This window comes from Prunus avium, chromosome 3 (genome assembly GCF_965620075.1).
Source record: "Prunus avium chromosome 3, drPruAviu1.hap1.1, whole genome shotgun sequence".
In the NCBI taxonomy this organism is placed as follows: Eukaryota; Viridiplantae; Streptophyta; class Magnoliopsida; order Rosales; family Rosaceae; genus Prunus; species Prunus avium.
Window position 1 is genome coordinate 33,233,201 of NC_142286.1, and position 20,498 is coordinate 33,253,698.

At 37.0% G+C, this 20,498-nt stretch overlaps 3 protein-coding genes and 3 pseudogenes across 6 annotated transcripts; 5 read left to right on the forward strand and 1 right to left on the reverse strand.

Moving 5' to 3' along the window:
- LOC110770201 (exopolygalacturonase pseudogene) lies at positions 1–1,421 on the forward strand (annotated as a pseudogene). Its single transcript, XR_015834554.1, has 3 exons — positions 1–524; positions 641–710; positions 1,246–1,421. The product of XR_015834554.1 is annotated as an exopolygalacturonase pseudogene (transcript).
- Positions 1,422–4,252: 2,831 nt separating this feature from the next.
- Positions 4,253–6,146, forward strand: LOC110770212 (exopolygalacturonase-like). The gene is made up of 4 exons (XM_021974297.2): positions 4,253–4,437; positions 4,549–4,860; positions 5,020–5,538; positions 5,639–6,146. The coding sequence occupies exons 1-4, from the start codon at positions 4,306–4,308 to the stop codon at positions 5,873–5,875; spliced, it is 1,200 nt and encodes a 399-aa protein (XP_021829989.1). The 5' UTR covers positions 4,253–4,305; the 3' UTR covers positions 5,876–6,146.
- Positions 6,147–6,237: 91 nt separating this feature from the next.
- LOC110770213 (exopolygalacturonase pseudogene) lies at positions 6,238–8,504 on the forward strand (annotated as a pseudogene). The gene is made up of 3 exons (XR_015834555.1): positions 6,238–6,919; positions 7,193–7,599; positions 7,710–8,504. The product of XR_015834555.1 is annotated as an exopolygalacturonase pseudogene (transcript).
- A 1,747-nt stretch (positions 8,505–10,251) lies between these two features.
- Positions 10,252–11,836, forward strand: LOC110770209 (exopolygalacturonase pseudogene; annotated as a pseudogene).
- Positions 11,837–12,893: 1,057 nt separating this feature from the next.
- Positions 12,894–16,043, forward strand: LOC110770206 (protein GAMETE EXPRESSED 1-like). 2 transcript variants are annotated; one of them, XM_021974289.2, is made up of 7 exons: positions 12,894–12,986; positions 13,224–13,318; positions 13,658–14,198; positions 14,301–14,888; positions 14,980–15,106; positions 15,198–15,532; positions 15,636–16,043. In XM_021974289.2, exons 3-7 carry the CDS (start codon positions 13,723–13,725, stop codon positions 15,901–15,903), a joined length of 1,794 nt encoding a protein of 597 aa, XP_021829981.1. In that variant the 5' UTR covers positions 12,894–12,986; positions 13,224–13,318; positions 13,658–13,722; the 3' UTR covers positions 15,904–16,043. The 2 variants fall into 2 exon arrangements, with proteins under 2 accessions (XP_021829981.1, XP_088107151.1); XM_088251025.1 differs by lacking the exon at positions 13,224–13,318.
- Positions 16,044–19,630: 3,587 nt separating this feature from the next.
- LOC110748277 (uncharacterized) lies at positions 19,631–20,397 on the reverse strand. Its single transcript, XM_021948277.2, has one exon. It carries the CDS (start codon positions 20,211–20,213, stop codon positions 19,860–19,862), a length of 354 nt encoding a protein of 117 aa, XP_021803969.1. The 5' UTR covers positions 20,214–20,397; the 3' UTR covers positions 19,631–19,859.
- Positions 20,398–20,498: the final 101 nt, after the last annotated feature.

Here is a 20,498-nt window from a genome sequence, read left to right on the forward strand (position 1 = left end):
ATGCAGAATTTGAGGTTCCACTTCCTCACCAATTCCAAAATTTTGGACGTAACTTCAAAAGATAGCAAAAATTTCCACGTCAATCTTTTGAAGTGTGAGAAGGTTGAAATCAATGGATTTGCCATCTCAGCACCTAAGGAAAGTATTAACACTGATGGAATTCACATCGGACATTCAACTGGGATCAACATCACTACACAACCATCGGAATTGGGGATGATTGTATTTCGATCGGTGACGGTACCAAGGACATCACTGTGACCAACGTTACTTGTGGGCCAGGCCACAGCATAGCCATCAGGAGCCTTGGAAGGTACCTAGAGGAAGCACCCGTGTCCGGCATCAACATTAAGAACTGCACCTTGATTGATACAACGAATGGTGTGAGGATCAAAACATGGCCTGCTTCCCCAAAAGATGGCACTGCCTCGGATATTCACTTTGAGGATATTACCATGGTTAATATTGGTAACCCTATCCTCATTGACCAAGAGTACTGCCCATGGAACGAATGCAAAAAAGGGGTATCAATCTATAACAATTTATTAACATCATATATGTGTTCCTTGTTAATCAAGTCATCATTTACTTAATCTTTGAAAGGATTTAAATTAATCAATTAATGAATTGTTTTGTGTAGGTTCCTTCCAAAGTTAAGATCAGCAATGTTAGCTTCAAGAACATCAAGGGCACATGTACCGACCCAGTTGTTGTGTAGCTTGTATCAGAGCCGGTCCATTGATTTTGGAGGCCCTGTGCAAATATGGATGTTGAGGCCCTACATATACAAGTAGGAGAAAAAAATCCATATAGAAACAAAATTTTCCGACACGGGAAGAACACCTTCGGAAAGAGCTCAACATGCTTCCACCAAAAAAAATCAAAGGACGCACCAGAAAACAAACATAGTCTGATAAAAGCGAAGGCATCATTAAACAAGACACTGATTCTACTTTGGGCTTGGCTCTTGAGAGAAAGAACACAGAGGTTTTTGAAACTCCCAAATTCTAATATGAGAGAGAGAGAGAGAGAGAGAGAGAGAGAGAGAGAGAGAGAGAGGTGGAGACAGAGAACAGAGATGCACAGAACACAACACGACTTTGTGTTTTGTGTTTGCGCAGGGAAAAATAATAATATTTATGGAATAAAAAAATATATAATATAATGATGGGCTTTTAAAAACATTTGGGGGCCCCTAAATTTTGGGGCCCTGTGCGATCGCACAGCCCGCACATGCTATGGGCCGACTCTGGCTTGTATGCAGCCAAGGCCTGCCATGTGAGAATGTGGAATTGAGTGACATTGATCTCAAGTACACTGGAAACAAAGGCCCTATTACCTCTGTGTGTTCTAATGTCAAGCTGACAATTAATCGCGTGGCACAGCCTCTTGCTTGCGCTACCGGCGTTGCTGCTGCTTGATCTAGCAAGCACAAACCATGCTGCTGATGTTTCTTCAGAGATACATTGGTTGTATGCTCTTCAATTTTGTGCTAATTGTACTTGGTGTTTTCATCTAAGAGTGGGAAAATATCTTAGTACATTCTTAAAAGTGATGAATAAATTAGTAGGAATTAGATGAAAATAATCAGCAAGCGCCCCTTCCTTTCTTAATTGGAATGGTGGGTGGTGGACTATACATACGCATGCAACGGTATAGATGTTGTCTTATGTATATATATAGAGATAAATGTACTATTGTTTTTCGCTGTTGTTAATCATGGGAAAGAGAAAGAAGAAGGATTATTAATTCAAGTCATGTGTTGAGTTTAAATACACATTAAAAAAAACTTAAAAATTTGCTTTGAACATTTGTTATCTACTGTCATTTGCATTTTTTATGCGTGCCATATTAATCATTCTTTCTTCTTTGTAGATGTTGATTAGGACAAAACAATGTGCCAATCCCTTTGCACCCGACAAAATAATGTGTTGAGTCTAAAGTTGTTCGTTGTACTTTGTCTCTTCTCTTGTGTTGCTTCCTGTAGACTTCTCTATTTCTAGCGTCATTCGTTATTGGAGGTGGATAGAGCTGGTGTGCTTTGTGGGTTCCCTCTTTCTTTCTGGAGCTTTGGTGTGTTCTCTGTCAAATGCTCTCACTATCTTGTGGCTGTGCAAAGGACTATGATATCATAGCAGGACTCTTTTGACTGTTGGGTTGTGTTGAAGTGTTTTCGTCAGAGGTCTTGTGTCATTGTTGTTTTGCTTTGCTTTTGTATTGGTCTAACGTGACTGTATCGGACTCTCTTGTTAGTCCATGACATGTGTGATACTCTTTCCTACCCTGGGGTTTGTTCCCTAGAAAGAGTTTAACGAGGCCAATGAATCGTGTCGTTCTATGTACGCTATTTCGGTTCTATGAATAAAATCCATTTCTATAAATAATAAAAACTATAGGGCGGCATAACAAAACTTAATTATACTTTATACAACCAGACAATTTTTCAAATTTTTATCAACTTTCTCACATAAACATGTCTACAACTTTCACAAATATATCAATGAATCTCACCATACTTGGAGAAAAAAGAGATGAGTTAGGAAAAAAAACAGACAAACTAACAGCTAAATAATACAGTAGAAGTTGCACGAAAACATTGCTTGCAACTAATTGATGCCTCCTTCAAACAAAAAACAAAAAAACAAAAAAGCTTCTAGATGCCTTGGACAAAAGTAGCTATGAATTTGGTTTGATATGTTAGTGGTGGTAAGCTTTCCAACCGGACTTTATATAAATTGGGTTGATACGAAAATGGAGTACATAAAACTTAACTTAATAATCCTCAACATCACATTTACTTGATCCACCAAACAAGGCTCCTTCTATTCCATTATTCAAAATCTCAACCTTGACATAATCACAATCAACCCTCAATAGCCTTCTCTCCTAATGCAGTCCTCCACCAACCCAACAACACCCTGCATCGCCACGCCAAAAGCCACAATTCCTCCCCTCAAATCCTCAGCCTTGGCAGCCCCCACGTGATCCTTGACAAACACCGAAGATGCGACAAGGCTTGCATGAACTGACTCATTCTTGGGGCCTGCAGTTTCGTTGAAAACAACGTTTGTCATGGTGAGAAACTCCTTCTGATAGAAAACAGAGATTTGCATGGCATCGAAGTAGATGCTCTTGTCCTTGTAATGGTTTTTAGCAAGTAAAGTGATGGACCAATTTGCAGTTACAGAAGAGGAGTAGACTATGAAGGGAGAGACCGAGAGAGAGTTTATATGGAATTCAATGTCATGATGCGAGGACAAGTTTAGAACTATTACTAGAGCCAATACAAAACCCGCGATTCCGAGGGTTGCCACAAGCCATGCCATCAAGTTAAACAACTTGGTGCACCCGTGGCAAAGCTGGCGGAGGTCCGCGTGTTGGTGGCCGCCTTCATGGTTGCTATGGTTTTCTTGATGGAGGAAACAGCTTGACTTACTTGGAGGGGAAGCATGAGGAAAAGTTCAAAACCCTTCTGAAAAACAAAAAAAAACTTTATATATTGGAAACTTAGAAAATTAATTATTTGGGTATGGAGAAAGACTATTATACCCTCATTATATTGGTGAAGATCTGAGTCGAGATATGAGGATATGATAATAATCTTTTTGGGTGCAAGAATGGGTAGTTTTCTAACTTAAGAGAAAAGCAAAAGAGAAGTCATTTTTGTGATATATGAAGTTTGTAATAATCTAGTGAAAATAAGAGAAATATGATTTATGGCTCTACTAGTTAAGAAGAAAAAAATTAAATATATATATTCTTTAATCATTTTAATTTCTTCTGGATATAAAAAGATTTTTCAATAGTTTGATTAGTTGGGGAGGTAATTCTCATGTCACGACTGCTTTGTTACAAATTATGGTCAAGAATTGATTAGTGTGTTCGGAAACAATTTTTTTTTTAATCTTTGCATCAAATTGGATTATAAGTGATCCATGTGTTAAATCTTTTCTTTCTAATCTGACATATCCTTGGAAGCAAAAATCTTTTCCCCAAACTGGAAACTGAGCCAAGCGTTATTGTGTGGTGTCTTGGGGTAGACGGCAACATTAGAAAACAGCCTAAGAACCGTTCCCTGGCTCGTAGGTAATTCATGGCTGAGCTGCTTAATTAATATTACTAATTATAGGATTAAATCGTTGACGGTGTTTAGCTTCTTAATGGCCTCTCGTATAATTTGACTGTGTTTAGCTTTCCGATCAAAGTATAAATTGGCCTGAAACAAAATGTAATTTCATCAACTTCCAAAAAAAAAGAAAAAAAAAACATAAAGTGAAAAAAAGAAAAAAGAGAAAAAGAGTGAAGATGGGTTTGAAACTGAAAAATGTCTTGCCAGTATTTGTGTTCTTGTTGTTAGCATCCACAGCTAAAGCCCAAACAGTCTTTGATGTGACAAGTGCGAAATATGGTGGAAAGCCAAACTCTGATATTACCCAGGTAACAAACATTAATTTCCATATTCAGTTCTGATTAGAATTTATTTCTATAATTGTTTGCTAAACTAAATCATTTACTAGGTCTTAATTTTGGTTTAATGTTTCAAATTAGGCTTTGAGCAAGGCTTGGACAGATGCATGTGCTTCAACATCACCAAGTAAACTTGTTGTTCCAAAAGGAACATTCAAGTTTTTAGGAACAACTTTTAAAGGTCCTTGCAAGGCTCCTATTGCGTTTCAGCTCCAAGGAACATTGCAGGCTCCAGCAGATGGCAACCAACTCCCAAAGAAGGATACTTGGATTAGTTTCGACCACATTGATCGGCTCACCATATCAGGTGGTGGAACTTTTGATGGCCAAGGAGCAATTTCTTGGAAACAAAATGATTGCCACAAAAACAAAAATTGCAAATCTATTGCCATTGTAAGATAATCTGATCCTACCCTGATTCGAATCTTGGTCATTGATCAATTCTTAACTTGATGCGTGATCCAAATTCACAGTATGACAATATCAACATTTGTCTAGAGAAAAAAAAATTACTCATATGCGTTCGATTGTTTTCTCAATATATATGTGCAGAATTTGAGGTTCAACTTCATCACCAATTCCAGAATTGAGTACGTAACTACAAAAGATAGCAAAAATTTCCATGTCAATGTTTTGGGGTGCACCAATGTTGCATTCCACCATTTCACCGTCTCAGCACCTAAAGAGAGCATTAACACAGATGGAATCCACATTGGGCGTTCAACTGGGATCAGCATCATTGACTCAACCATCAAAACTGGGGATGATTGTATCTCAATTGGCGACGGTACCAAAAATCTCAACGTGACCAACGTTACTTGCGGACCAGGCCACGGAATAAGCATCGGGAGCCTTGGAAGGTACCCGAAGGAAGAACCCGTGTCCGGGATCACAATCAAGAACTGCACCTTGACTGATACACAGAATGGTGTGAGAATCAAAACATGGCCTGCTTCCCCAGCAGCTGGTACTGCCTCAGATATTCACTTCGAGGATATTATCATGGTTAATGTTGGTAACCCTATCCTCATTGACCAAGAGTACTGCCCATGGAACCAGTGCACACTAAAGGTATATATAATAATTTGTTAACATCATATGTTCCTTGTTAGTTAAGTCATCTACCTAATCTTTAATTAATACTAATGGTAATATTAATTGTTCTATGCAGGTTCCATCCAAAGTTAAGATCAGCAATGTTAGCTTCAAAAACATCAGGGGCACATCTACCACTCCACTTGCTGTCAAGCTTGTATGCAGCAAAGGCCTACCATGTGAGAAAGTAGAACTGAGTGACATTGATTTAAAGTACACTGGAAACCAAGGCCCTCTTACCTCTAAATGTACTAATGTCAAGCCCACGATTACTCGCGTGACAAAGCCTCTTTCTTGTGCAACCTCTGCTTGATCTAACAAGTACAAACCATGCTGATGTTTCTCCAAAGGTGGAAAATATCAGTACGTTTTTGTTGTGAATAAATTACCCATGAGCCTTGCTCAAGTGACATGATATAGGTGGGGTGAGGGGGTAAAGGTTTTATGTTCTAACCTCCTTGTAATTATTTTTTGTTCTGTTTTTCTTTTTTTCATAAATCCATGTTTCCCTAGTTTCGTGCCTATGTGCCTACTTAGGTTATTGGAGTAAATAACTATACATAGTAAGTTTAAACAGTTGAAAATTCATGTACTATATGGCATGTCATCTTCTTCTTCGTTTTTTCTCCAGGAAACTATGGTTGTTTAAAACTAGGGTAATGAAGATAAATTTGAGATCTATCAAATCGAAGTTCATAATCTGATTGCATTTTCATGTTCGTCCAGTGGGATTTCTAGTTTCTAAATTTTGAAATAGGCAAGCATGCGCACTTTTTACCCTCTTTTTCAAAGGAGGAATAAGTAGCAAGTTTCTAAGAAAAATAGAACACCTTTTCTTGCGAGAGAAGAAATAAAGCTTAACCTTTTTTTGTTTTCGTTTTGAGAAAATGAAAACGAAAAAAGAATTTCAGTAGTTATAGTTGGTATAACCAAACCACTGGTTATTTCTATCTGAAATCACTGGTTGTTTTGTTAGCTCCCAAAAGTCTTCCAGAAATTTCTTTCCCTCAAGTGATATTAGAAAGATAAAAAATGCAAACATGTTTTTCATCGCCAAGACTCACATCGTTGATGTCTTTACCGAACTGGGCCCTTACCCTTTGCATGTTTCCTTATTCAAAAGGGTGTTTTTTTTCCTTGTTGCTCTTACCCTTTTCATAATGTCATAGCATTCCTGATTCAAAAAAGGAAAAGAAAAGCCTCTCCCTTATAAGTATCAGGAGTTTATTTCTCTCCAATCACCACCTCACATGAACCCGATAGTCCACAGTTACAGACAATTGCTCATAGCAATTCAGATAGGCATCTACTTCGCATTCTCAAGGAACCACAATCTCCTCTCGCCATAAGCTAATGGGTATGTGTGCCTAAACTGTATTCTTTTTTCGTTTTCACCAATATGTCAATCTCAAAGTTTTATGTGAAATTTGACATGAAAGTTAATTGTTCAAGATGTTTTTTTGGGTTAAAGTTACTGTCGTAGTTTGGTTTGAATCGATGATTTCTTTTAAAAAAAAAATTTCCAACTCTGCCAATTTTCAATGAAATCTCCTGCACCTTTCTATTTGTACAGTTTAATTTTACTCTCCGTTACTAACTATTATCATGTTTCTTTTTTCTGGTTATGCAGCTGGCTGGATATTTGTGTTCTTCTTGTTAGTTTCTATAGCTAAAGTCCAATCCAGTGTCTTCGATGTGACAAGTGCAGCATATGGAGGAAAGCCAAACTCTGACATTACCCAGGCTTTGGCCAATGCTTGGAGAGATGCTTGTGCATCAACATGGCCAGCTAAAGTTGTTATTCCACAGGGCACATACTATACGAGAGGAGCAATTTTGCAAGGTCCTTGCAAGGCTCCTATTGATGTTCAAGTTCAAGGCAACCTCAAGGCCCCACTGGACAGCAAATATCTCACAAAGCAGGATAGTTGGGTTGGTTTTCAATACGTTGACAGGCTCACCTTATACGGCGGTGGAACTTTTGACGGCCAAAACAATTGCTACAAAAACAAATACTGCAAAACTACTCAAGCTGTTGTAAGTTCATTAGATCAATCCTTGCTGTTATTTATTTCTTGGATATTAAGTTATAATCTATGAATACATGTTGCTAAATTCTAATGTTGCTGTCTGTTTGGCTAATGCAGAATCTGAGGCTCGATTTTGTCTCCAATTCCATGATCCGGGACATAACTTCACTTGACAGCAAAAACTTCCACATCAATGTTTTGGGATGTCGCAATGTCACATTCCAATATGTCACCATCACAGCGCCTGAAGACAGCATCAACACGGATGGAATTCATATTGGGCGCTCATTCGGGATCACCATCGATCACACAACCATCGGCACAGGGGATGATTGCATTTCTCTAGGTGACGGAAGCCAGCAAATCATCGTGACCAACGTTACTTGTGGACCGGGCCACGGCATAAGCATCGGAAGTCTAGGAAAATACCAAAGCGAAGACCCTGTGGCCGGAGTACTAGTCAAGAACTGCACCCTGACTAACACACAAAATGGTCTGAGAATCAAAACATGGCCTGGCTCCCCTGGATTCGGCATTGCCACACACATTCACTTTCAAGATATTGCCATGGTCAATGTTGGAAACCCTATCTTCATTGACCAACAGTATTGCCCATATAGCCAGTGTGCACAGAAGGCTCCATCTACAGTCCAGATCAGTAGCGTCACCTTCGCCAACATTAAGGGCACTTCTGCCACACCAGTTGCTGTACAGCTTATGTGCAGTAGAAAATTACCATGCCAGAATGTATGGTTGGAAGATATTGATATCAATTACAATGGAGACAAAGGGCCGCTTACCTCTCAATGTGCTTATGTGAAGCCCCAGTTTACTCGGGTGGCAAATCCTCTTGCTTGTGCTACCAATCCTTTTAGTCTTAGAAGTAGAACAAGTCATCTTCTCTCTAGATAGATTGATTTTGTTTCCTTTTTTTTTTTTTTTTGGTGGAATTGTATAGTTCAAAAAGTTTGTTGGCTCTTATTATTAGGTTTGCCCTTTTAGGTTTATAAATTGTTGTTCAAATTTAAAATCTTATTTTTATGCTTTTTTTTTTTCTTCAAGTTCAGATTGAGGCTGATTTATTTTATGTATGTATGTGATAAAAATCCATGCCCTGCTAAAAACATTCATCATCAGCGCTCATCTCTCCAATCTCTAAAATTGGTTCTTATCCTCTTTTCATTTTGGTCTAAAAAGCTATCTCCATTAAGTTGAAGTCTGATTTCTTTGATTAGCTTCTCCAAATTTATTGTTTTGATAAGAAGAGAAACATTACTAGCCAAACTTAAGTCTGAATTCCATATTTCACGGTTTGAAATAGGTAGGTTTACTGGTGTTTGGTCATAGTACAAGTTATAGGAAATATTTTTGCTCACCACTTTAACCCAAGGTGTATGCTCACCCCCATTCTTAATACTTGACATGTGTCCATAGACATAATCATAGTTAATCTTTACTTTAATTTATGTAACCATGGTTATGCTCACATTTCAAGTGTTAAGAAGGATTGTGAGCATACACATTGGGTTAAAGTGGTGAGCAAAAATGCTCCCCAAGTTATATACCTAGTGTTTGATGTTTCAAGTTTACAAGCAAACAAGATCTTGAAAAGAGAAATAACACTATCTTTTATTCGCTAATGATGCTTTGCTTGCTTGGTAGAACCCAAAACATGTGTTAATAATTTTTATTTATTTTTTCATATTTCCTTGTGTCTACAATCTATGTTTTGTTTGATTTCATGATTGTTGTTGCTATTGGCTTGCATAATTAAAAAGTATCTTTCTTTCTTATTACTAGTTCATTTGTTCTCCTCTAACTTTATAAATTTGTGCTCCCATTAAGGATTTAAATTGAAATAATTTTTTTCTTTAAAACTAAAATATGTAATTCACATGTCACTCTCTAGAAGTGACATCCGAAACTCTCGTGTCATTGTCAGCCAATAACATGTATAATCTCTCTTTCTTGTTCTATTTTTCAATTTAAAGACACACAAACTTTCAATTAGTTCGAGTAATATGATTACAATTCTACATTATTTTTGTTGTTTTGTTAGCACTGTGGTTGATATGTTAATTCATAAATAAATAAATAAATTCATAGCAGGTTTTTTCGTTGTTCCGATGATTGTTAATGGATGCCCAAATCACAAGGACGGTGGAGTAGAGCTTGCATACCTTTAAAACAAAAGTTAAAACACCACAATGATCTTGTTATCAAAATAATTGAATAATTTTGTTATTAAAATAATAAGGCATTAAAAAGTGGACCGGCTTGAAACTACAAGCTTTCTCGCAAGAAATCTATTTAGTTGCGGGAACCCTAAACCTTAGCTTCCCACCAAATAGATTTCTTGCGAGAGAAGAAATAATGCTTACCCTTTTTTTGTTTTTCTGGAAGGAAAATATTCAAATTAAAGGTGGTTTTTTTGGGTTGTTGCTCTTATCTTACCCTTTTCATAATGTCATAGCATTCCTGATTCAAAAAAGGTAAGATAAGAGAAACAAACAAAAAAGAATCTCTTATAAGTAGCAGCAGTTTTTTTCTCTCAAATTACCACCTCACACGAACCCAACAGTCCACAGTTACAGAGCAATTCAGATAGGCATCTACTTGGCATTCTCAAGGAAGCACAATCTCGTCTCGCTCTAAGCTAATGGGTATGTCTGCCTAGCCTTATATTCTTTTTTCTTTTTCACCAATATGTCAATGCAAAGAATGTTGGCGAGTTCTTATTAAAGAAGAATATACATATGAGCATATCTGAATATATCTGAGAATTCCCATACACTTTGTTTGACAAAGAAATCGAAGTTTTATGTCAAAGTTTTCAACAAGATGAATGAGTAGGCACAGCACACACATGACACAGATTTTCTGAAAGGTGGTATAATGTTTTTTTTTTCTTTTCTGGTTTATGCAGCTGGAGATTGGATATTTGTGTTCTTATTGTTAGCTTCTATAGCTAAAGTCCAATCCAGTGTCTTCGATGTGACAAGTGCAGCATATGGAGGAAAGCCAAACTCTGACATTACCCAGGCTTTGGCCAATGCTTGGAGAGATGCTTGTGCATCAACATGGCCAACTAAAGTTGTTATTCCAAAGGGGACATATTATTTGAGAGGAGCAATTTTGCAAGGTCCTTGCAAGGCTCCTATTGAGGTTCAAGTCCAAGGCAACCTCAAGGCTCCACTGGACAGCAAATATCTCACAAAGCAGGATACTTGGGTTGGTTTTCAATACGTGGACAGGTTCACCTTATATGGCGGTGGAACTTTTGATGGCCAAAACAATTGCTACAAAAACAAATACTGCAAAGCTACTGATGCTGTTGTAAGTTCTTTCGATCAATCCTTGCTGTTATTTATATCTTTGATACCATTGCAGTTTATAAATACATGTTGATAAATTCTAATGCTTGTTCTGTTTGCCTAATGCAGAATCTGAGGTTTGATTTCGTCACGAATGCCATGATTCGTGACATAACTTCGCTTGACAGCAAACACTTCCACATCAATGTTTTTGGATGTCGCAATGTCACATTCCAATATGTCACCATCACAGCGCCTGAAGACAGTGCAAACACGGATGGAATTCATATCGGGCGCTCTTATGGTATCACCGTCGACCACACAACCATCGGCACAGGGGATGATTGCATCTCTCTTGGTGACGGAAGCCAGCGAATCATCGTGACCAACGTTACTTGTGGACCGGGCCATGGCATAAGCATTGGAAGTCTAGGAAAATACCAAAGCGAAGACCCTGTGGCCGGAGTCATAGTCAAGAACTGCACCCTGACTAACACACAAAATGGTTTGAGAATCAAAACATGGCCTGGTTCCCCTGCATTTGGCACTGCCACACATATTCACTTTCAAGATATTGCCATGGTCAATGTTGGAAACCCTATCTTCATTGACCAACAGTATTGCCCATATAGCCAGTGTGCACAGAAGGCTCCATCTACAGTCCAGATCAGCGGCGTCACCTTCGCCAACATTAAGGGCACTTCTGCCACACCAGTTGCTGTACAGCTTATGTGCAGTAGAAAATTACCATGCCAGAATGTAGGGTTGGAAGATATTGATATCACTTACAGTGGAGACAAAGGGCCTCTTACCTCTCAATGTGCTTATGTGAAGCCTCAGTTTACTCGAGTGGCCAATCCTCTTGCTTGTGCTACCAATCCTTTTAGTCTGAGAAGTAGAAGAAACCGTGCTAATGTTCTCTCTAGATAGATTGCTTGTGTTTTTTTGTTTTTGTTTTGGGAATTGTATTGTTCAAAAAGTTATGCTCTTAATTATTATTAGGTTTTGCCCTTTTAGGTACATAATGGAAAGTGTTCTAAGTTCAAATTGAGATTGATCTTTATTTTATGCATTGCAATAAGTTCCATCTTCTTCATGACGACCCTCGTTATTAACCCAGACTCATGCCTCAATCTAAACCATCCTAATGCCAATTAAAAATATTACATTAACAATCTCCCCTTTTAGCACAAAAACCTCATTGAAAAGAAAAACAAGTCAAGTCAACTGATAAAGCAAACTTCAGACTCAATATCCAATGAAGCTTCGTTGAAAAACTTCAAACGGAAAGCTCATAAACACTAATATAGCAACGAACCACGTGTGGTATGAAGGACAAAGTATAAGTTAAAAACATAAGGTCAAAGTACCATGAAAAAGTCAACGGGTTGTAGCCGAGTTGAAAAGGACCTTGCCTTGTAGACTAGTTGTCTTAGTTTCGAACCCTCATGATACCCTATTTGTGTGTGTGAGAAAACAGAAAAACATACACACATTATTCTCCCCCATTTTTTGTCATGAAATGCTTAAAGGATTATGTTTGAAGTTTTAAAAAGTAAATACATTTTTTAAGTTTTAAAGAAATTTTAAAAAAAATTATGTCAGATTATTTGTAATGGTTTTTCTTTAATTTTTTTATTTATTAAAAAAAACAGTATTATGGGGACTTTGGATATGTGGTGGATCAAATTTTAGGGCCTATTGAGAAGCCCTTGTACACATAGGAAAACTCTTAATTAATTGGAAGGCAAGTCTTTTGTCTTGGGTCGGTGGACTTTCTAGTTCCAATGGGCCAACGGTGAGATATGTTTTCCCAAGGGAATGAGGAGTGCCGATCTAGAACTACGTGGCAATTACCTATTGGATGTTTTGGTTGTTCTTTTGGCCTTTTTCCTTTTGTTTTGTTCATGTTTCGTTTCCAAAAAGACAGCATCGTCTCCCTCTTATAAATACGCGTGGAGGCCGTTTCTTTCTCTCAAAGTCACCACCTTATTGCATGAACAACCCAACAGTCCAAAACAAACACACAAACAGAGCACTTCATCACAAAACCACAGCGACTCTTCTTAGCATTCTCAAAGTAAGGCCTCTCTCTCTCTCTCTCTCTCTCTCTCTAAGGTTCTGTCTTTGTGTTTCTTCTTAATTTCATTTTCCCTGTTAATGTTCTTGTTTGTGTTCATATGGTTATATGAAAGCTATGTGAACTTTTACCAGAGACTTTTTTTCTTTTTTCTTTTTTAATTATAGCTGTGTGAGAAGGTGAAAAGTTTAATTCTTTGTTCTAATTTTTTCTTATAATTATTTATCTACTTTGTAGGGAATGTGCATTGTTCTTGTAAAAACCTGAAAAGGCAGAGGAATAAACAAGTACGATGTCAATTCAAGGAGGCCTGGATTAATTAGTATATATAAGTAAATTTCTGGTGCATTGAAGGCCAAGATGAATTTTTTTTTTCTGGTATATTAGTATATATAAACAAAATTCTAGACACAATTATGAGAAATTAATTTATGGGTACCTTTGTTCATCTGCATTGGTTTTTTTCTTTTCTTGCTCTATTTCAATGCACTCTAAATAAGGAATTCATTGATTTTTCTTTTTTCCCAACTCTGCCAATTTTATCGAAATCTCTCGATTAGTTTCTATTTCTAGCAAGCGCCATAGAGGTTATGTTATTCTCTGGTACTGATTGTGTATAGGCATGTAGTGGAACTTTTTAATGATTGTCTTATTTGGAATTTGTAATGCAGGTTACTGAACATTGGTGATTGACTGTGAAAGTTGAAGAACATCTTTTGCTAGGAAAGAAATTCGAATGGGCCAGTCTAAGTCTCTTCTTTTCCTGTTGATCTTCTTAACTCTGTCAAGGTCTTGTATGTCATGGTTTTGGTCTTCTTCTTCTGGCCAGGCCGGCCATAACCCTGCACAAAATCTGCAAATATCTGGTGATGTTGCTGCTGAATTCTCCATGGATGCTCTCAATGATGAAAGGGGGATTGAGCGGCTCAACAACGCTAGAAGAAAACTGGTTGGCACTAAATCTTGTTGGCATGATGCTTACCAAGGAATATTTGCAGCATGTTCTGAGATTGCCGCCGACGACAATGACAAGAGGAAGAGATTTGCTTGGGATCTTAGCAATTGCTTTCAAAAGGACTCTGGCAGACCCCCTTTTCCTAGATGCCCTGCAGGCTCTCCCATGAAAGCTTGCCTTGAAAAATTGGACAACAATGCAATTCATGCATATCGCGAATTCTATCTGGAAACCAACTCCATTTGCCATCAGTTACAGTTGAGTATAATTGTTTTCTCTTTAACCCAATAAGTGTTAAAACATGAAGAGTATTAATCTTAACTTGAATTGTGGTTGTGTGTTTTCTTTTCTTTTTGCAGGTCTGATATATTCCGGCGTCAAACAGAGAAGTTGGTGAATGAATTGGTAAAGTCATCTGATTATGCAGAGGAGAAATTAGAAACCATAGCAGAGAAATCAGAGAAATTGCTGGAGGGCTCAAAATATATACACGAGTCTCTGAATTCAATCGACGAACAAACACAACAAGTGGCTCAGACTTCCAAGAATGTGAATGATCAAATTGGTGGCATAATAAAGCAGTCAGAGGTGATGTTTGAGCAATCTGAGAAAATTGCAGCCTCTCAGTTACAATTGCAGATGGGGCAGGACAAAATGAAGGAAAAATTGGAAGAGGGGATGGCAATGGTTCATGAGTCTTATCATGTTCTAGGTAAAGGAATACACAGCTTACAGGATGAGACTGTTGAAATAGAGAAGAAGATAGGCATAGTTGGAGAAGCCATGTCTACAAAGATGAGCAAGCTGCAAAGCAAGGCTGATGATATTGGGAATGTAGCAGAGATTTCCTTGGAAAAGCAAAAGGAACTTCTTCATGGGCAATCTGAAGCTCTTGATGGCCTTGAGTCACTAACTAAGTTTCAATCCCAAGCTCTAGAAGAGAGCAGGTAAGACACATTGCAATTGCCATGTTAGTAAAAAGAATTTCAAAACATCTATCAAGCTGTATGTTATTAACATTCTGTTTTAAAAATGCAGGGTTATTTTGCAACAGTTTGCTACATTTGGCCGTGAACAACAAGAAGAGCTTCTTCAGCGACAGGACCAGATTCAAAAAGCACACGACCACCTAGTCGAAAATTCAAAATCCATATTGTCAGCTCAGGTAACTATTTCTTTATGCTGCATTCTAACTAATTCAGTCTTGTAATAACTTTATGATCCTCATAAAAACACTCCCTTTTATATGTGTACAGGAAGCTTTTGAGCAGAAGCAGGCAACCATGTTTGTTGCTTTGGACAGGCTATTCGCCTTGCACAATGCCTTGTTGCTCGAATCGCGGTCAATGAAAGCTTTCTTTGTTTATGCCATGTCAATGTTTGTCCTCTACATGTCCACCAGCACAAAGCAAACTTCCACTGTGAGATGTGAGCTATACATTGGTCTATCGATTATATTCCTGCTTGAACTTGCAGTCCTGAGATTTACAACATATGGAATAGAGCAACAGACTCAGTGGGTCAATATATTGAGAAACTTCTTTGCGCTGTATGCTGCAGTTCGAATAATAGTTGCTTATATCAGATACAAGTAAGTGAAAAAGAACTCAGTAAAGATTGAAATTACTTTTTTCTTTCTTTCTGTTTTTGCTTTTATGATTCGCATTTAACATGTATGTGTTTGAAATTTTCAGGGACTATGGAAGGCTGAACCACGATATGCTACAAGTTCTAACAGAGGAGGTTATGAGCTTACGAAAAAACGCAGAGTTGGAATGGGAATCAGATGATGAATCCGATTGGTCTACATTTGTTGACAAAGATGTACCGGATGGCATTGAGAACTTGAAGGATCCCAACCATCTGCAAGAAGAAGTTGGAGATAATTTATATGCAATCACTTCGTGTACAGGAAGATATAATCTCCGCAGTCGCTCTCCTCGATCAACTGTCTGTGTTTGATGTAATTGCTTTACCATTTACTTGCTAAGAGCTTAGAGAACATTATACTCCTAGATTTTACTTGCCAAGTTAGATCATTCAGGACTGATATATTTGTCCTAATCCTTTGTAATTGTATATGTAAATCATCATCCATCATCAATAATATCTAAAATTTCTGCAAGATTTTTAAAGTGGTTACAAAAATTATGTGATCCAACTAATCTATTGAGAAAGTTGCCAAGGATCTGAAAATCATGGAAGCACGGTATAGCCAGCCAACAATCTTTTAGCTCAGTATGCAAAACATAAGCAGAAATCTGAGTTCACACACAACTACATGTATAGTTGGGCAAAGCACTGATATTGTCCCCAACTCAACCACCTATTAAGTCTAGTAAATGTGGGTTTTGATCATAAAATGCGTGATATTAGTAGTGGTATCATTCATTATATATTGTATTTCATTTAGTCAAGTTTCCGATGTGGGACTTATGTTCTTCAACAATTGACACCAGAATCTTCCACCACTTTTAGTTATTAAAGTATTGGTTTTTAAATTTGATTTGGCTGCTCATATGGAGGATTTGAAGTGGAATTATATCACATACTGATTCTGACATACAGTAACAATGATTAAATCAGAGCCAAAACGAACTAATAGAAGTGTCGGCAGGTGCTTGTACAATTCAGAAACCTTTTGTGGACAAAAATGTCAACAAGGCAACAACATCATAATCTTTGATGCCACCGGGAAAAGCAAAATTTTGATTACAAGCAAAAGGAAAAAACTGGCTTGCCTTATTGTATTTTCCATCAAGTGCAAGTAGCTTAATTAGTCACTGTCGAGACTCAATTATTTCCATCATTCCTTGATAATCTACTTTATTCTCATGTCGTTTTCAGTGTGCATAAAAAGTGTGAACAAGCTGTGAGATGATTGGAGCTCTTAGCACCTCGAAATCGTGTTCATTAAGCAAAAGATAAGATAAATTTAAAGGGCATTGGAAAGTACTTTAGTTGCATTGCATGTTAATTTTTCTTGTTCTTTTTCTATTTGGTGATTATTAACAATCGTATCTTTCTTTGATAGTTACTTGCAGCATTAGCTTTGGTTCCTCTACATGCTTTCTCTCTTTAAACATGTGGATCGATTGACAAAACAAAAATGTCATGCCTATGTAATCGTTGTAATTGTTTTAAGCATCGAATGGTCATTGGCCGATACCAAAAGTATCACTCCAACTAGACATTGTTGTGTTCGACAAGATTTTCAAGTTAGTGATCACCTACCTAGACCTATACCAAGCATATATACTTCAACCAGATTTCACCATCACCACTACAAGATTTTCGTGATGATGTATGATGGTCCTAATGATGATCCTGCACGTATTTCGTGTGTACCGGTGGCTTTAAAAAATCTCGCGAATTGACTTGTATTATAGGTGTGTTTTGGGTGTATTGACTGCATCTTTTGGTGTAACTAGTTATTCCTTACCTCGAGACCAAATTATACTTCAACCAGATTTCACCATCAACACTACAAGATTTTCGTGATGATGTATGATGGTCCTAATGATGATCCTGCACGTATTTCGTGAGTACCGGTGGCTTTAAAAAATCTCGCGAATTGACTTGTATTACAGGTGTGTTTTGGGTGTATTGACTGCATCTTTTGGTGTAACTAGTTATTCCTTACCTTGGGACCAAATTGGTTATTGGTCAGTAAAAATTGTAACAAGCGTACCGGATGCTATTCTTGTAATAGACTTGCCCCTGGTAAAGTTATTACACGGAAGTGCTAGTGTGGGACAATCTACTTTGACTCGTTTTTATAGTTTACACACTTTTGTATAACCTCTTCTTATTGCCATATTTATGTTAATGCACTTCTCAATGATACATAAGCAAGGTATTTCTGGTCTTTATATATACCATCTGTAATCAGTACGAACAATAATATTTCATTACTACAAATATGAATACTACAAATATGGATGTCGTATTGTAATGTGATATACCAATTAACTTATATAATAATACGTGAATTAATAACGTGTGGCAGTGAGTATGTTGCCATAAATGTTAAGTAGCAAAATCTGAAACATTAGTAAAATGAATTACTGTTTAAATATGTAGTTCATATATTAAAATTTCCACAACAAATATATCTGAGAAGAAGACATCATCAGGCCATCATATATATAAATACACACATACACATTAAAATAAAATAAGAGTGGCTGCATGTTTTTGTGGCTGTGAATAAAATGGAATGATCAGAGAAAGGAAAATAAAAAAAATCTTAAAACAAATGATTTAAGTTATACTAAATTGTAGGGATGGCAGTGACCGCCAATGCACTACTAGTACACATAAGTTCCCACTTCCCATCAAGACTAGCAAATTACGTACAGAAGTTGGGAGCAGTTGACTCTATCCTTGTTTCCCACTTAATTTTATGGACAAAAACCAAGCCACATTCTTACTCTCTTTTCCGCTCATATTTGGTAACTTCAACCCAATTTTATATGCTCCCCTCATCATTTCTAAATCCTCCTCATAACCTTGTATTTATTTCATTCAACTCTTGAAAATATATACATAGTAAGCTTCAATTGAGAGAAACCCTTGTAAGGCCCAATCCGTATTGTATTTCACTAATCCAAACCGTTTATTTTGTATATATTTATTTAAAAATCATCTCTACAAAAAAATCACTTGAATCCGATATCATTTGACCACTCAATTGAATTATTGAAATTGTAGTACTTTCTTGAAGCATCACCGTATTCATTGATTTTGTAGGACACAATTGAATGTCGAAACGGTTTTTCGATTTGTCAAATTTTTTGTAAGGATGATCTATGAATATAGACTTAAAAAATAGATTGTTTGGATCGTTGAAAGAAAATTTGTAGGGATCCCTCAATAGAAAAGGAAAAAAAAAAAAAGGTTTTGTGGATAGCAGTAGGCAGGTATGGGTTCATGAAGGTAAACGATGGAATCTATTCCCATATGTTGGACCAAAAATTGATGGGTTGGCCGAAGGATCATGTTGCTTTTCCGCCTAGTTGTTTGGTTTGTCTTGTATGTAAAGCATTGATCCCTTTTTTTCTTTTTTTATAATAAGTATTCCTCCTTTTTCTTTTGTGTCCATATATGCAAAATTTTCCATAACTTATTTTGCTCTTTCTTTTTCTTGGCAATTTTCTGTTTCCTATTTCAATTTATTTTGAGAAGATGCTACACAATATACACCTTGCAAATTTACCAAATAAGTAGTGTTGAGAATTGAAGGGTTTAATTTGATCTCAAACTCCACCTCCATAACCAGAATTCTAATACCATGTGATGTTAGCCAACCACTTAACAGAAGGAGAGAGAAAAAAAAACCTTGGACTTTTACCAAAATGAGTGAACAGAATGTTTGTTTATATGCCAAAAGTTTTCCTTTCCTCCTCCACACTAAGCAATTACCAGTACAAGCGTACTGCAGACCACAAAGTGCCTTTATCTCTTTCTTTAATTTATTAAATAAAATATTCAAACAATCTTAGTTGGAATACGTATGTCAGAATTTCTTTAATCCTAAGTGATCGTTAGTGGGGAGACGCAACAAATTGTCTTAATTTTGATGTTAGATCACTTCGTTATTGTAACGGCCCTTTGTGGCTAGTGACTTTTTTTGCTGAATTATGAATGCAATTCCAGAATTTCTAGACAACAAAAAAAGATAAAATAATGGAAAGAAATTAAATCTGAATTCATACATGATATATATAACATATATAGTATTACTTCACCAACATATCATTGATAAAATTATGGGAAACATTTTTACACGGATCACCATCTAAAAGTTGGCTCTCTTTTGCCATCCATGCAAATTAGTACACTGCTGCAAAAACAAGATCTGCTACAATTGTTATAATTAACTTAAATTGATTTTCTTCTTCTTCTTTTTTATTTTTTCACATCAAGATGGCATAGCGCATGCTGTCACTTACCATGAGGTGATTCATCTCTGTTATCTGGGCAAATTCACCAGATGCCCAGACCCCATCAGCACCATGAACATGAGGTTGAGAAAAGCAAGAGAGAGCAGAAAATGGCACAAGCACAACACTGTACAACACCGAAAACCCCTTAATCCAACGTACCCGCGATGAAGATCTTCTATCCATTTGATGTTGATGACCATGTCCTGCAAAAATTGGCAGTTCTGCTAGGTTCCCACCTCCAATCACCATGCTCTCATCTGCTACTCTGGGGCTCTTCCTTATGTTCTGGAGATTTTGCCTCATTGTTGCCAGCCCACGCCACATCTTTCGAATCACCACCGGAGTTCTTGCTCTGCTAGAATCTGAGAATTAATGAATGAATGAATTTGGTTGTGAATTTGGGTGTGAAGTGAAGGAAAGGGTTCTTGGAGGCCAAACTTTTTCTATGTGGCTTTTTATAATGGCATGCTGGTGGTGGAGTTGCTAGTGGTAGTGTTTATCACAAAGGTTTATGTAGTGAGTGAGTGCCTTTTATAAGGTTCTTCATTCACATTCACATATATTTATTTATTTATTCATTTATTTACCTATATTTATAATATATATTTG

Coding starts and splice junctions, on each gene's coding strand:
- LOC110770206 (XM_021974289.2), top strand. CDS start 13,723: ATGGGCCAGTCTAAGTCTCTTCTTTTCCTGTTGATCTTCTTAACTCTG. Junction 14,199..14,300: donor TCCATTTGCCATCAGTTACA/GTTGAGTATAAT, acceptor TTCTTTTTGCAG/GTCTGATATATTCCGGCGTC. Junction 14,889..14,979: donor CAAGCTCTAGAAGAGAGCAG/GTAAGACACATT, acceptor TTAAAAATGCAG/GGTTATTTTGCAACAGTTTG.
- LOC110748277 (XM_021948277.2), bottom strand. CDS start 20,213: ATGTGGCGTGGGCTGGCAACAATGAGGCAAAATCTCCAGAACATAAGG.
- LOC110770212 (XM_021974297.2), top strand. CDS start 4,306: ATGGGTTTGAAACTGAAAAATGTCTTGCCAGTATTTGTGTTCTTGTTG. Junction 4,438..4,548: donor CAAACTCTGATATTACCCAG/GTAACAAACATT, acceptor GTTTCAAATTAG/GCTTTGAGCAAGGCTTGGAC. Junction 4,861..5,019: donor ATTGCAAATCTATTGCCATT/GTAAGATAATCT, acceptor ATATATGTGCAG/AATTTGAGGTTCAACTTCAT.